The sequence below is a fragment of the Etheostoma cragini genome, chromosome 1, assembly GCF_013103735.1.
Source record: "Etheostoma cragini isolate CJK2018 chromosome 1, CSU_Ecrag_1.0, whole genome shotgun sequence".
NCBI classification, from domain to species: domain Eukaryota; kingdom Metazoa; phylum Chordata; class Actinopteri; order Perciformes; family Percidae; genus Etheostoma; species Etheostoma cragini.
In genome coordinates this window covers 31,181,094-31,196,736 of record NC_048407.1, presented here as the reverse complement: position 1 = coordinate 31,196,736, position 15,643 = coordinate 31,181,094, and the positions used below count along the sequence as shown (strand labels likewise).

The 15,643-nt window shown below is 40.2% G+C and overlaps 1 protein-coding gene across 7 annotated transcripts in view; it reads left to right on the top strand.

Moving 5' to 3' along the window:
• LOC117960549 (C-myc promoter-binding protein-like) overlaps positions 1–15,643 on the top strand; it is a 68,432-nt gene that overhangs the window by 32,483 nt on the left and 20,306 nt on the right. For 4 of the 7 annotated variants that reach the window (XM_034898874.1, XM_034898705.1, XM_034898542.1 and 1 more), the window contains exons 10-18: positions 204–379; positions 1,244–1,344; positions 2,183–2,398; positions 5,802–5,947; positions 6,706–6,744; positions 11,130–11,263; positions 12,249–12,381; positions 12,689–12,895; positions 13,606–13,734. In XM_034898874.1, the coding sequence (XP_034754765.1) occupies positions 204–379; positions 1,244–1,344; positions 2,183–2,398; positions 5,802–5,947; positions 6,706–6,744; positions 11,130–11,263; positions 12,249–12,381; positions 12,689–12,895; positions 13,606–13,734 (1,281 nt within the window). The remainder of the gene's footprint in view (positions 1–203; positions 380–1,243; positions 1,345–2,182; positions 2,399–5,801; positions 5,948–6,705; positions 6,745–11,129; positions 11,264–12,248; positions 12,382–12,688; positions 12,896–13,605; positions 13,735–15,643) is intronic. The other 3 variants (XM_034899031.1, XM_034898799.1, XM_034898624.1) reach the window with 1 other exon arrangement.

Sequence of the window (15,643 nt, the reverse complement as noted above, 5' to 3'; positions counted from 1 at the left end):
CCCCCCCCCCCCCCCCCCCCAATCCAAGGAAAACTGAGAAAACAGCGAGAAAACAGATATGTACTCCTAGAGAAAAAATTAAAATAAACAGTAAGCATTGTTGAAGTTTTTTTGAAATAATTCTAATTGACCTACAGCATATGACAACGGAGCCTGATCTTCCTTTCTTATCTTTCTTTTATCTTTCCCATCTTCATCCTCAGATGATCTTCCCGTTCCACTGGCCGTGCCCGTATATTCCTCTTTGCCCCCTGGCGTTGGCTGACGTGTTGAGTGCCCCCTGTCCATTCATTGTAGGAGTGGACTCCCGCTACTTTGATCTTTATGACCCCCCACCAGACGTGAGCTGCGTGGACCTGGACACAAACACCATCTTCCAGTGAGCACAGTACACACACACACAACTTTCCATTGCTGCTGAGCAATTCAATTACATTACATTTTATTTCTAGTGTTAAATAACATTATTACTGTTATCTTAGGACACTTTACAGATAGAATAGGTCTAGACCACACTCTATAATTTCCAAAGAACCAACAATTTCCCACAAACAACAATTTGGTGCAACAGTGGTGAGGAAAAACTTCTTTTTAGGCGGAAACCTCAGACAGAACTGGGCTCCTTGTGGGCGGCATCTGTCACTGCTGATACACCGAAATATGATTCATAACAATTATAGCAGTTGGCAAGATGCGATGTGGCACTTATAGGAAGAATAAAGATAATAGAACTATGACTAGAAATAATAGTTGTAGCAGTGCGGGGCGTTGATTAGGGCCACAGCAGCAGCTGCCAGTCCAGGACAGGATCTGTAAAAAGACAGTTTTGCCGAACTTAATCTGTCTTCGTGACTCAGTTGCTTTCTCGTGGTGAATATTGAAAGGATTAACTACAGGGGCAGTAAGCTGCGTATATACTGTACCGCACTTACAGCTAAGAGCTCAACATTGTTTCCTTTGCTGCATCCTTTTTTCCCAGACCACATAACTGCCAAGTCATGAGTTCTAAGTTTAGAGACCGGGCCATTTACCTGGAGTCTGGGTGGAAGTGGTTATTTTTGTAGTGTCAGACCTGCTTTAATATGAAGAGAATGTATTTTTCAGTATAGTGTTCACATAGTTTTGCCTCATTACCAGCCAGACAGCGTTAGGGTGGTCTGAACTCGCCTGGCCCGACCGCTGTCCATGTTGGTTTAGGCCTCTCAGCCTCTCCACGGCTCACTGGGTGTTTCTGCTTTTCCAGCAATGAAGATAAGCGAGCCCTCACATGGAAGATCCTGCCAAAGAAAGCCTGTAAAAACCTGATGAATGTGCTGAGCAATCTTTACCAGCAGCTGGTCGATGGTGAGTTCTATGCTGATCAAACAAATGATTGTAAAAATGTGTTTGATTTTGTTGTATTAGTTTCATGATCACTCCTGCATGCAAGTACACTTTCAGCAAACCTTTTTATTTTGTGTTTAGTTGTATAGAAGGTGGAAGAGCATCACTTTTTAAAAAGATTCAAGCTCAAATTAATTTGAACTAACACGTAATTTGTTTGAAAAATAGTCTGTCTAATCACTGTCTGTAACGAGTCATTAATCATCTTTATTCTTTGGGGTTTTATATTGTCTTTAAAATTTGTTCTCCATTCAATCTTTCTCAATTCCACTAATTGAATGCCAGAAATAATCCCATTATAGAAAATAATTTCCTTATTACCCGTCTCCCCCACCGTGGTGCTCATTGCATTATTGTCAACTCTCTCTGCTGTTTGTGCCGAGTGCTCACTGGGCGACCATGACACCTGCTGCTTCTTGAGCTGCAGAAATTGAATAAATGAATTCTCTAAATCAGTGACGTTGAAAATCTACCCACAGAAGTGCTTAATATTGATATGCCTGCTAGAAGTTTTAGTGGAGACATTTAAGCCTTTAAATACTTTCAGAAACTTGGCTATCAACGTTTATTTTTCCCAAATATGCAACCCTAATCCTCATTTGCAATATGAATACTCACTTACTTTAAGCAGTGCTCTGGCCTTGCTGTAAAACCTTTAAATACATGTCCTTTGATCATAACGACTTAATCAAAATGCATAAAAAAATATTATTTTCAGCTGCAGAGGTGATGATTCAACCTGTAAGTTAACATGTAGAGATTCTATGTAGCTGCTGATGTTTTTTACCTCTGTCTTCAGGTCAGCAGCGGCCTGATGGGCTGATGGAGCTCAGCATGACTGAATCGTCAGAGCTGAGCTGTGGGAAGAGCCTCCACGCCCTGGAGCTGGAGATCCAGGAAGCCTTCCTGCGCTTCATGGCAGCTATTTTGAAAGGTTACCGCTCGTTCTTACGACCCATCACCCAGGCCCCCTCTGAGAAAGCCACAGACGCCAGTTCGCTCTTTGACTTGCAAGGTATGTAAAATAGCTCCTCTGACCACTTGTAGCACTATTTATCCACATGTGGTTGTGAGTTGGAGCCAAACACCCAGGTCAGAGTCGCAGAGGAAACTGAATGGATGAACCCAGCTGTCCCTTTTTCCCAGCAGCCCCCTTAAACTGCTCACACTAGTCCATCTATGAGCCCATGTCTTTTCTCTCTGAAAGAAATGTATCTGAATGACGATTCCCACCAAAGTGTTTACTGACCACAGATGGTTTGAGCTTTGCTGCTGTAATACCAGTTATCTGAAAGACATGTTCTGCCATGTGCAAGACCAGCTGGTCCACCACAAACTAGTTAGAAATATGGAGCTTATTGAGCACTTGGTAGAATTATTGGTTTACTGTGCTTTCTTATGAATCAAAAGAAGTAAGCCCATAATAACTGCTATAAATATATATTCATTTAAATAGAATATAATCAGAAGCAGTTTTGACATATTTTGACAGGTGACCTTTTTGATGAACAGATTGTAAAATGAATGTAAATAGATAGTAAGTGGATTCTGAGTTAAGATTATCTTGTCAGACTACTATTTCCAAGGTTTAAAACGTTTGAGACAAACCGTTTCCAACAAAATTACATTGTTTTTGGCGCTAACCTGTTTACACTGGTCTCTGATTTTCTTCTTCATTTTCTTATTCTGACTGAGCTAGTATTTTTCTGATCATTCTTGTTCTGGTTTGATGGCATTTTAGTTGTGTGTCAGAGAAAACTCTGATTGGACAGATTTACCCTGCAGAGATCTGAGGAGCAGTTAACAATTGTCCTAATTAATCCACCAAATCTAAAATTCCAATGCAAAGAAAGTGGAATGTGAAGGATATAGACTAACGACTCCTCTGTTTGGTTGCCAAGTAAAGGTTCCGGTGAGAGAACAAACTGTTTGTGTTGTTTAACAGATTACAGCAGTTTCACGCAGCGTCACAATGACAATAAGCTAAGAATGCTGCCTACATTGAGGGGGTACGCTCTGCTGTGGAAAACAAAATTGAGAATTGTACCCGGTATCAAAAGTGTGTCGTGTTAAGCTGTACGTGCAGTTGATCATCAGAATAAGTCAAGGTTCTTGGGACAAAGATCTGGGCTGATTTAACTGATTTAAGTAGTGAAACAGCAAAGGGAAGAAAATCAATAGTACTGTGCAGGTTTGTGCACATTGACCACCGGGCAATTTTAAACAGCACCACGTGATGGTCAGATCAGAAAGTCTGTTATCCAAAAAAAGGTTTGCTCCACTTTTTTTATCATTAGTCAAGCTTCAGCCAAGTCTGTGAAGTCACAGTTGTACAGTTCCAGTGCATGATTGGTGCTAATGAGTCCATGAATATATAAATACTGCGTCATCTGTAGCACCGTTCTCTCTACAGCTGGCCAGCCTCAAAAACAGATGGCGTTCTTTAATACATAAGCTTTCATAAGTGTCCATCCCCACCTCTGAGTAAATACACACAGGAACTGGCTGTGATTTGAGAAGCTGCTGGGTTTGAAGGTTCAAGGCTGTTTGCAGACTGAAAGCTAGTCAGTTAGCGGACGCAGCTGCTACATGGTCCGGAAGCATGAGCGTGGCCTCTGGATGGGAGCCCATGAAAGCTGGTTGACATCACAGCTGAAATGAGTTAGGGTGAAGTCATGGCTGCTCCGCTGGAGGATAGCTGTAGCCAAGGCCGCGTCCAGTGTGAGTTAAATGATATAGCAAACATTGGATGCAGTACATTACATCATGACATGACAAAAGGTGTAACAGCTCGTGCATCATGTGTATAAACTCCTGGCTGTTTTCAGACCTACTATCTATAACAATAAAAAAATGACACAATGTGTTTGTGTGTCTGTGTAGACTACTATATATTTATACACGTTGTACTTCTACTACATTTTGGACGCTCAACTTTTTAGTTTTACAATACATTTATGTGATAGATAATAGTTATTTTTAAGATTCAGGTCAGTAATAGCATTTTAGTGATAATCTCGACGATTTTCATTTAAATAAATGTCTGTTAAGTCAAGGTAACACAATGGTGAATTTATAATATTGGGATGATATATATACAGTATATACTGTGTTTTTGTTTTGTACATGTAATGTTGTCTTAGTTACTGCATCTCTATTGTTGATGTTTTAAAACATTGTCACTGAATTGTAGATGTTGACATTTAAGACTTTAGGGAACTCTCGTACATGTTGACTTAAAGGTTGAGGTTCGAAGTTTAATCTCGTCCTTTGGAAGACAAGTTGACAAATCAATTTCACCTCAAGGTCTATTTAGTAGCTGTTCTGGAGTTACGTCATTTCATGAAGGTCATGTCATGTGATCAAAAACTTCAGAACAGCTACTAAATGAACCTTGAGGTGAGATGGCCAACTATTTATTAAATAATGTGTGTGTGTGTGTGTGTGTGTGTGTGTGTGTGTGTGTGTGTGTGTGTGTGTGTGTGTGTCAGCACTCATCGGCAGTACTATGTTTAGTTTTTCATTCATTTACCATATTACTTATAAAGAGTGACTTGTCTTGTCAGCTGCTTGATTACAATGTTATAAAAATGTTTTTTAAATCAAAACATAAAAACGTGCATTGGATCCTTTGGGGTTGATGTTGGGAGGTTTCAAGGTTTAGCATTATTTAATACTTAATCACATAATTATGACTATGTAATGATGGCTAAACTAGAAACAAGTGTAGTCAAATTACAGTGATAGGGAACAAAGAAAAGCACAAAACTCTGTCTATTAGAAACGCTTTATCCAGCAAATTTAGGAATAATGTGCTTGATTCAGCAATTCAAATCCGCTAATCATTAAATCACTATTTAGGACACTGGGATGTGTTTATTTAGACTCTCCTGGAAGGCAGTCCTACTGAAGAAAAAGACAGTATAATAAAACTAATGGATGCTCCAGGTTGCGAGCATCCAGTTTGAGGATTTAAATGTCAGTTTAAGGAAGTGTTTCTCTGCAGCAACACATCAGTGTTTGGCTTCCACCTCTGTGTTGTGAGCCAGTGGTCATCCATCCTGCTTTCAGTCTCACAACGGCAGCAACCTATTAGTCAGTTAAGCTGCTTTCAGCATCTATTACGGAAGCTATTTACCATGTTGTCGTACATCCCAAATTGACCATTAGACTGATAAAAATGTGTTGACTTGCATTATCCAAAACAAGACAAATGGAAGAGATAGAGCCTTCTAATGGCTTTCTTACCCACGAAATCACGTAAGTTGTTCTTGTGATGTGTTACCTCTTTTCAGTAGATGAAATGAGTTGAGCTACAAAGCTGCTGTTATATCTTAAATTATCTGTAAAATCATTCCTCTGGGTAGTATTATTACTATCATTTTTAAAAGCTGACCGAGATATTTTGTGTCCTCCAGGGTTCTTGAAAAGCCGTGATCGCTCACATCAGAAGTTCTACTCGCTGATGACCAAAACCCAGATGTTCATCCGCTTTATAGAGGAATGCTCCTTCGTCAGCGACAAAGATGCCAGTCTGGCGTTCTTCGACGATTGTGTGGAAAAAGTAAGCATTGTAGTTAGTCATAAAAATACAGGGTAGATAAAGCTATACACTACTGTTCAAAGGTTTGGGGTCACTCACACATTTCCATACTACTCTCTTATAGACAGAATACCAGCTGATCGGAGTGGGTGGCTGAATTTTCATGCAATAGCTACGTTGCCCATTATCATCAACCATTCATCCAATGTTCTAAAGGCATATTCTGTTTAGTAATCTGAAATCATTAAAAAAAAACAAAAAAAAAAACAATGCAAGTGATCTCAGCTGGTGTTCTGTCTATAAGTGAGTGGAATGAAAATTGTGTGTGTGTGTGTGTGTGTGTGTGTGTGTGTGTGTGTGTGTGTGTGTGTGTGTGTGTGTGTGTGTGTGTGTGTGTGTGTGTGTGTGTGTGTGTGTGTGTGTATTTATACATATATTCTGCATGCCATTATGTTATGTGTTTACTTTTGTTTGTCTGTAAGTGTGTTTCCAAGTATGCTACCAGATATTTCATTTAGATGCAGTGGAATTTTGCAAACATGTACAAAAAAGCCTTTCTCTTTTTTCTCTTTGGCCATTTCTGTTAATATCACTCTCATCTCGTCTTCTGTCTATTGGAGTGGTTCTACTTTCTCTCCAGGCCTCTTTGTGCTCTCTTATTGTAGTATTAGTAGTTTACACTCTTTTGTGTAACTTCAACCATGTTTTGCAAAACTGCTCCTTTTACAATTTCTTGTGTTTTTCTTTCTTTCTCCCTCTCTGCCTCTGTTTGCGAGCAGCTCTACAGTTCAGAGCGGAGTGCAGACAAAGGAGGCAAGGTAAGTCTACTGTTATTTAGTTTTTGATTCTCACCTGTCGTGGGTACATTTTGTTTTCAGATGGGGGAATTGGGCATGTTGCATGGTCCCATCAAACCACTAGATTAATTAAGATCCAAATAGTTTGGACAGGAAACAACGTTTGTCTCCTAGACTCATAGAAGCAACCGGCATGCCTTTAGACAACCCTCAACCCCTGCAGCTTTAATGTCATTTTTCACCAGTGTTTGATACACATGAGTTGTGATCCAAACTATATTACAATCTTAGAATCTTTCCACATTTATTGAATATTGGAATATGTTTTTTTTGTCTACATCAAATTTGTCGCAACAGTGATTTTTCCTGAGACAGTGAAAGTACAGTTTCACAGAAAGTCCATGTGCAGTTTTCTGCAAAGATTTCTGCCCAAAAGATTTCATGACTGAAGATAGTTACAGCTTTTAAAGCTTGAGTAGTTTCTGAAGTGCTAACTGAGCTGGAAGCATTTTTGTTTTTTTGCATCCCCTCTACTCGCTTCCTTCATTGTGACAATATGAAGACCCATGGAGAGGCTGTCAGTGAATCGTCTGTGCTTCACTGGCAGAATTTTGCGTAGTGTGACCCCATTTGCTCAGGGTAGTGTTCCTTTATCAGACTTAGTGTATGCTGAAGGTTACATTTTGTGTTTGCAGTCTTAAAGTCCATGCTGTCTCTTGATTCCCCAGTCAAGTCTGTGGGTCACTGGTTCTTGCAGGTGACATTTGTAATAGACTCTGAAATAGACTTGGCTGTCCTTGGTTGACTTGTGTGTCTGCGTGCGTTCTGGCTGAAATTGTGACATAGTGGAGGGTCAATCAAGAGGCCAGTATCCACGGCATTCCCTGTAGGTTGGCGCGGGTCTCCTTGTCCTCCCTGTGTGTCAGCTCCACGGGCGATTAAACCCCAGACTGTCTTTCTCCACTGTGGCCCCTCACACACACCCACTGCACACTCTACTACACACAAAACAACACACAGCCGGCACAAACAGAAAGACGAGGTTAAAGCGTATTGACCCCTGAAGAAAAGTACCTCATTGCTACAACAGAACAAATTAAATCCAGCAGCAGAACAAGACAAAAGTCAGATTGATCACTCAAATTACATACATATAAAGCTGTAGAAATGCAAACCCTAAAAATATTAAAAAGAAATAACTATTTATTTTTTTAAATTTATTTTACATATGCATCATAGTTATACCTACAGTTTGTCTCCATTTGATGCCATATCAGAGTCTGGTCGTGTACATGTAAAGGAGTAGTTTGACATTTTGGGAAGAGTTGGATGAGAGTTGATAGTTAGATGATAAGATCACAATTATTTTCACGTCTGTAGGGTAAATATGTAGCTTGGCATGAAGACTGGTAACAGGGAAACAGCTAGCCTGACACTGCACAAGTAACAAAATCTGTAAAACGATGAAATCCTGGATTCACGGGGGGTTGTCTACTAGACTATTCCTTGGCTAGGAACAGTGACTTTCTGGAGCATAAGAGGTTTTGGTTGGTGGATTTTGTGAAACATTTTCCTAAACCATGTCAGAACTGTAGATGGTTTGACTTAATAGATTAGGGAGAAGTGTGGATAACTTAAAGGTATAGCTGAAGGGCGCATGGATGGCTCGGTTGGTAGAGCGGATGCCCATATGTGGAGGTTTGCTCCTCGACGCAGCGGGCCTGGGTTCGCCCCGGCCTGCGGCCTTTTGCTGCATGTGAAATAAACAAGAGGTTCCTGTCTCACCTGTCTGTTTTTTTTTCTCCCATGTCCGTACCAACAGCAGGCCTGCTTGTCAGACAGATTGCTTCTTCATCATCACAGTTGTCTCTTTGGAGCAACAAAAATGCAAATAAAATAAAACTCCTTATATAGCCACAGGTATTAAAGACATATTTGTGAGTGTGTGGGGGGGGGGGGGGGGCTGCAGAACTCTCAGTTATCATATCTACATTGGAATGATTTTGATAGTTAATTTGACATTATGAAAAGGAAACAAGAGAGCCCATAAAAGACAAGAGAAATAATGAGCCTAAAAAGAGACACTTCATATGATCCCAGTCAGACCAGGGAAAACCATCCGGTTACCGCCGCTTCAATAGCCCAATTTTGTGTCCAGTTGTTTTCTTTAACCACCCCAAGGTAGCACAAGTAGACTTTGTGTTTCACAGTTGTGGTTTTCCTTCAGATTGTTTATAGATCTCGCCATTTTCGACCATACTTGAAGGCAGCTTCACAGTAGGCCTGCACGATTCCAGGAAAAATATGAATCACTATTTTTTAACTTAGAATAGATATCACGATTCTCTGCCATGATGTTTTTCTCACAAAGTGTAACGTTTATTGCACACAAGAACCATGGCAAAACAAAACAAATTGGCAGTACCAAACAGATTTGTTTTGGCAGCTATAACATACTGCACATTACCACAATCCTGTAAACATAGAGAATTCAATGAAGAGGAGGGAGAGCACTGCAGTGTCTGGGAGTACTTTAAAACCTATTATACACAGTCTGTTTGAAAAACTCACGGAAGAAAGTAGCAGCGTTTGTGATACAGTTGGCTCGTAAAATTAAATGAGAATCAAAGTCATAAAAAAAGAAAGAAATCAAAGTTATAAAAAATTAAATTGTGAACAGGGTGAATTGAGATTGCGATTTTATAAGGATTAATCATGCAAGCCTACTTCACGGAGAAAGAGAGGAATAAGAGGGATTGTGTTTGTGCTTTGTTTTTGGAGGAAACATTCAGCTGTTAAACAAACTCCTAGGCAGTTACGTGCTTGTGTTTATTCTCATAGTTTTTTTTTCTTGTGTTGATTGAGACAGTGATGTTTCCTGTTTACTGTACTGGTCTCTCACAGAGTTTCAGAAACAGACTGTCAAGCTGAGCGCCAGTTACATGATGGCCAACCCAGGCCAGAATGACGTCGGCTTGCATTTCTCCAAAAGTTAAATCTGTTTCAACGTTTTTTGGCTCCTGTCTATCAAACTTTAATCATTATCAGACCAACCAGACTGAATTATGAACTTTCAGCAAGTGCTTTACTTCCCTTCCATCCGACCATGAATAAAGTCGCTCACATTTGGAGTTACTGCACATATTTTACTAAAGCCACGTTGGCAGAGCTGACGGATAAGACTTCCAGTTTTCTGAGGATATAAAAAATGAAGGGTCTTGAAGGGAAGCATCATGAATTGAGAAGTGCTTAGTGACAGGCCTTAAAGCTACAAGCAGTGACACTATAGATGACGTCCTTTGCGCTCACTGCATTTCCTTTTGTCACATAGATTTGTTTTTTTTCTGGCACCTTTTTAATAAAACCTGAGCACTTTCACACACCAATAAGCAGCAATAACCTGTTATCTTCTGGATGAGGGGGCATGACTGAAGACGTGCTGATAGAAACTCATCTTTACAGTAACGTAAAGTTCCCACCGTGTTGATTGCTGGCTCATACCCACCTTGTATCCAACACACATGGGGACTTAACTCATACAAGAGCCTTTACAGTAGATTGTATGCTACTGTAGAATGTCAGCATTGGTATATAGGTAGATAGATAGATTGCCTCTGAATTTTAGTGGAGTATAAGTATAAAGTACCAGAAAATGTTCCTCAAAAGGACATTCCTTAAGGAGGTATTTTGCTGATTTAAAGATACTGTTTTTCATGGCAGTGTGGTGCGTGGAGCAGGGCAGCGAGGGTATCGAACTGGATCTGTAAACAGGGATATACGGTGTTGCATAGGAGGGCGAAGTCTGCTGCAATAAACATATGTGCCATCTAATTTTACTCTACAGTGTATGCTACCTTGCTGCTTGGCTTTATATTTGACAGTGATGGATAATATGGACATAAATTAATGTAATGTAAATTTGTATAATTTGACTTGGCGTTGAACAAAATATTACACCTTCGACAAGGATGGAGGAAGCCAGAGAACTGAATTATACAGGCTAGTTTTAGCTTTGTGTGTGTGTTGACAGTGGTGGGTTGCAGAGAGGTAGAGGGAGTATAAAAAATGAGAGAAAAGAAAGAAAAAGGGAACATGCTCACTTGGGAAATCTAGGTCACCTGCTGTCATCCTCCCTCTGCTCGCTCAGACGCTCGTTCTGTAGGAATCCTGCTATCAGGGTGACGGCTACAAAGCTGTTTTAAAATGATCCTCCAGTAAAAAAACAACCACAAAAAACTGGTGGATCAGTCAGTGTTGGGTCCAAACCTCCCTATGCAAACACTGACAAATTTATTACAGAGCATAATAAGCTACTCCCTATTTCCATCAGCTGTGATAAAGGAAAGGTCATGGTCAAGGTCACCACCCAAACATCTCTGTTTATGTCTGTGTGCTTTGTTCTGCAGGTGGACAGTGACAGGCCGGAGGAGGCCAGGCTGATAGAGATTGATGAATCTCAGCGCAGTGAGCACACAGTCTTCATCACACCTCCAGAGCTGCCTCCTCTGCCTGAGGGGGAGGAATATCCACTCTGCTACAGGTAGTAACTCTACTTATGAATCCCACATTCCTCTCAAATGGGAGACTACATGTTTGTTTTTTCAGTGGATCTTAAGGTACAACTTGCGTATGTCCATTTTTTGCTACTTTGTACTTCTAACCCACTACATTTTGGAGGCAAATATTGTACTTTTTAGTTCAATACATTTGTGTGATAGATTTAGTTAACTTTTCAGATTCAGGTTTATAATGCAAAATGTAAATCAACTAAAAATATGATATGTTATCGTAGGTTAAACAACCCAGCAATATATTAAGTAATTACAATTAGCCCCACCTTTACCAGCTGTTAAATTACAGTGATAATACCAAAGAGATTAAGTAAATTTAAATATTTGTTCGTTAAATCACAAGGTAACACAATGGAGATTAAGCCTATGGGCCACTGATGATTTAGAATACTGGGATGATAAACTGGATGTCTGGTGACGTAACTTTAGAGATCCTAACTTTAAGGAAACACACACACACGTCCTCCACTATTTTTTGTAAATACTTTTGTGTTTTATTCTTGACCATTTCTTATGCTTTTTGTAACATTTTGCAGTAAGTTATTGTGACGACCAGTAACATGAATCATGAGCCTAGTCAGTGTCTAATCGCTCAACATTGCCGATGCTTTTCAATCAGAAAGTGGAATTTGCAACGGCATACAGCAGGAGGAAAACTAAAATATCAGAATAACACATTGAGTTGAAAGTGGGTTAAATGATCAGCTGATTGATTGCCAGCACGAGTCCAGCTCCCTTAGTGGAACCAAAGACATGAACACTGCTGCGGACTGTGGGGATCTGAAAATGTGCTATTTGTATTCAGCAGTCATGTTTCTTAATGGACACTACAACCTTGGAAGGAATCATTTTATGTTAGATATTGCCAAAATGTATTTGTTTTCTATGCAGACACTCTGGAAGAAAACGTGTGCCTGCTGTCACTAATGTATACGTATGTATGTTCTTCATCAGGTACGATGGATTCCCAGTGTTAAGTCTTGACCTGTTTGACCCCGTGGACGGCCTGCGGACCCCCTCCTCCCGCCTCGCTGCCCGGCACAGCTGTCCCACAAGCCCTGCCCCCATGTTTAGACGCACCAAGCAGGTCAGCCCAGCAGTAAATCAAATGACTCTCAAAATAAATAAGCCAAGACAATTACTCAGTTTTACAATTGACAATCAGCTTACATCAATGACTGCCCTCATCAATCTGTCAATAAGGAAATGTGGTAATAAAATGGGATATGAATGTGTCAAAGGTGATGGGCTCAACTTCTTATCTAAAAGATTAGATTTCAGCCTTAAATTGAACTTTTATGCAAACATTATCTCTAACTGGAAATCCCACCTATCATTGCGTCTGACTGGTGCATTAAAGAACTTCTTTCCCTCACCCTCCTTTTCATCCCCAGGAGATCAAAACAGCCCAGAAGATAGCGAAGAAGTACTCGTCCATCCCCCAGATGTGGTCCAAGTGCCTGCTCCGTCACTGCTACGGCCTGTGGTTCATCTGTCTGCCAGCATACGTGAAGGTGTGTCACTCCAAGGTGCGGGCGCTTCGCACAGCCTACGACGTCCTCAGGAAGATGCAGGCAAAGAAACTGCAGCCCCCCGACGAGGTACATTAGCCATTCCATTCCCATAGATGTTTTACTATTCTTGTTACTATTTTAACAATGTATTTTTTTTTTTTTTTTTTAGATCAGCCAAATGTTTGAATTGAGCTATTGTTTCACACTAAATTCAATTTACAAATTTAGAATTGGAAGTTACATTGTTGAATAAAATAAATGAGGTTGTGAGGTTACCTAGGCCTTCTTCACTACAAACCAGACCACAGACTTTCTTCATTAAAACACATCAGTTGATTGACCACATTTTTTTCTGCGTTAACTGGAGGCGGCATGCAATACATGGCTGTCAATTGTATCACATTGCTTTGATTGACCCTCACTGTCAACCGCTGTGATTGTGCTTACTATATCGAGCCGTTAACCACAGAGGAGAGTCTGCAAGTAAGTGGCGGCACATCCCCGGACTACATTAACCCAAAAGGAATAATGTAAAGTGTGTTGGAAGTACAATTAAGACAAAATGTAGAGAGAAGCGGCACTTCACAGATAAAGTGGTGAGGCTATTGGCTATTTATAACAGAAAAACCAGCACAGTGAGCTGCAGCCTTTGCAGTAGGTACTCAACAAATATGACCTGCTTGTCTGCTTGTGTAAATATTTTATCCTGTGCAGTTTCAGGGCCAGTAGAAAAATATTTTGTCCGGTTTACCAGTTATTGACAGATGGACCAAAAAATGTATTTTGGTCTACAACAGGTCTGCTACCGGGTGCTGATGCAGCTGTGTGGACAGTATGGCCAACCCGTCCTGGCCGTCAGGGTCCTCTTTGAGATGAAGAAGGCCGGAGTCCACCCCAATGCCATCACCTACGGCTACTACAACAAGGTATAGTACATGCTTCTATTAATCATGATGAAGCCAGAAACGTACCTGAATACTTGATGTTTTGAAAGTGATGTTATTTAAGTCGCTATAGCAGCAATAAAACACAATATGCGTAAAGAATAAATAAGGTGAATTAGCTACTATACAAATTGTATTATTGGGACAGGTTATAGATGGAAAAAAATATAAGGAGTACATGAGAATGTATGTCTTAGTAGATTTCATATCAGATGTGATAAAAATAAATAAGTCAAAGATTGATTAAGTCCATACTAAAGTGTAGAGAAATATAAAGTACTTTTGGGATCTTTTAAATTAGTATTGTTGTTATAAAGGACAAGCCATAACTGTCAAGTAAATTGTAACTGTCACGTAAAATGACCTCTAAAAACAGTGATCAAATGCAGTTTCTCAAAAACTGAAAGACCTCAGTAAAACGGCATTATATTTCATAGAGCAGACTGCAGCCTAGATGTCGATTGTTTATTCATGATTCACATCAGTCGCATAACTTATTGCATCTAAATTATTACACCGCTGTGCTCAGTTGCTCCATCACAATTTATTTCTCTCTGCTTGGCGCTTCATCATGTTAACGTCTCTGCAGACACTCTGCTCGCAGATGAAAAGAAACATGGGTGACGTTTGCAGTCCTCCCCCCCCCACGGTTGTACACCGTCATGTTCGATCATTCCCATGTGTCAGGAGGATGAACTGTGGCTCTGCTATCATCGCCCCTGATCTAGCATTTTGGGTAGCTAAAAAGTAAATTGGCTGATGTGGGAGCAGGCTGTCAGGAGATGAGGCCTCTGTAAAGGTTACCCCGTTAAAATAAAATAAATAAATTGCTTGGAATTGCTTTTTAAAATAAAAAGCTTGGAAATGCAAGGTGGCCGATTCCTCTACAAACACAAACAGTGTCCACTGTAGCTGCTGCATCAGACAGTTGCAGGTGTGTCCCCTGTCCGCGTAAGAGAAGGAGGGAAGAGGTTTTCTTTTTGTATATTCACTTATCTACTCATTAAACCCAGATGGCCTTCAGTTGCACACAAAATGAGACTGGATATTTTTGGTGTTATCTTTAAGACCGTTTTTGAAAGTGAAAGTAAAATAAGTAAGGCAGAAATAACTAAATTAGAAATGATCAGTAACTCCATTAAACCAAATTGTTAGTTAAAGTATGGAACATAAAAAACGTATTTAAGAAAGTGGAGCTGAAATAACCTTGATGCTCCTCTGCAAAAGGATCTTCACGCCAAAGCCATCCCTGTTTTCTGTAGTGATCTGTGTCTGCAGTTTAAATATAACTGTTACCTGCAGAACAGCGTTGTAGGTGAAGCACAGTGTGATAGCATGATTTAATTTAAGTTAATTTTCAAAACAGTACTGTTAAGTCTCTTGTTTTTCAGGTCAGCTCTCAGGCTTCCTCCAACAATGGTCCTACAAATATGAATAAAAAGACAAAAGCATGCAATCTTAAACTTTGTTTTTGTGTAGATGAAACAACATCACTTTTATTAGTATTGCACAGAGCCAGGCTAGCTGTTTCCTGCTGTTGCCAGTCTTTGTGCTAAGCTAAGCTAACCACCTGCTGGCGGTCGCTTCATATTTAAAGGACAGATGTGAAAGTGATCTTAACCTTACTTAACCTAACTCTCTGCAAGAAAGTGAATCAGCACATTTTCCATTGACCTTAATAGGAAAAACAAGTATTCACTGCACTTACAGTCCTCTCTCAAACTCTGGGATTGACTGTGGCCAGATCGCTGTGCTTTAGTTGTCTAAGCATTGCTATTAACACCTGCAGGAGAGCAGCCTCATTTCACCTGACCTAAATCCTGAGAGCCTTGGCACAGGAGCAGCCAGCATAATAAACCCAGTTCTGCTCAGTGGCATAGCAATCATGTTT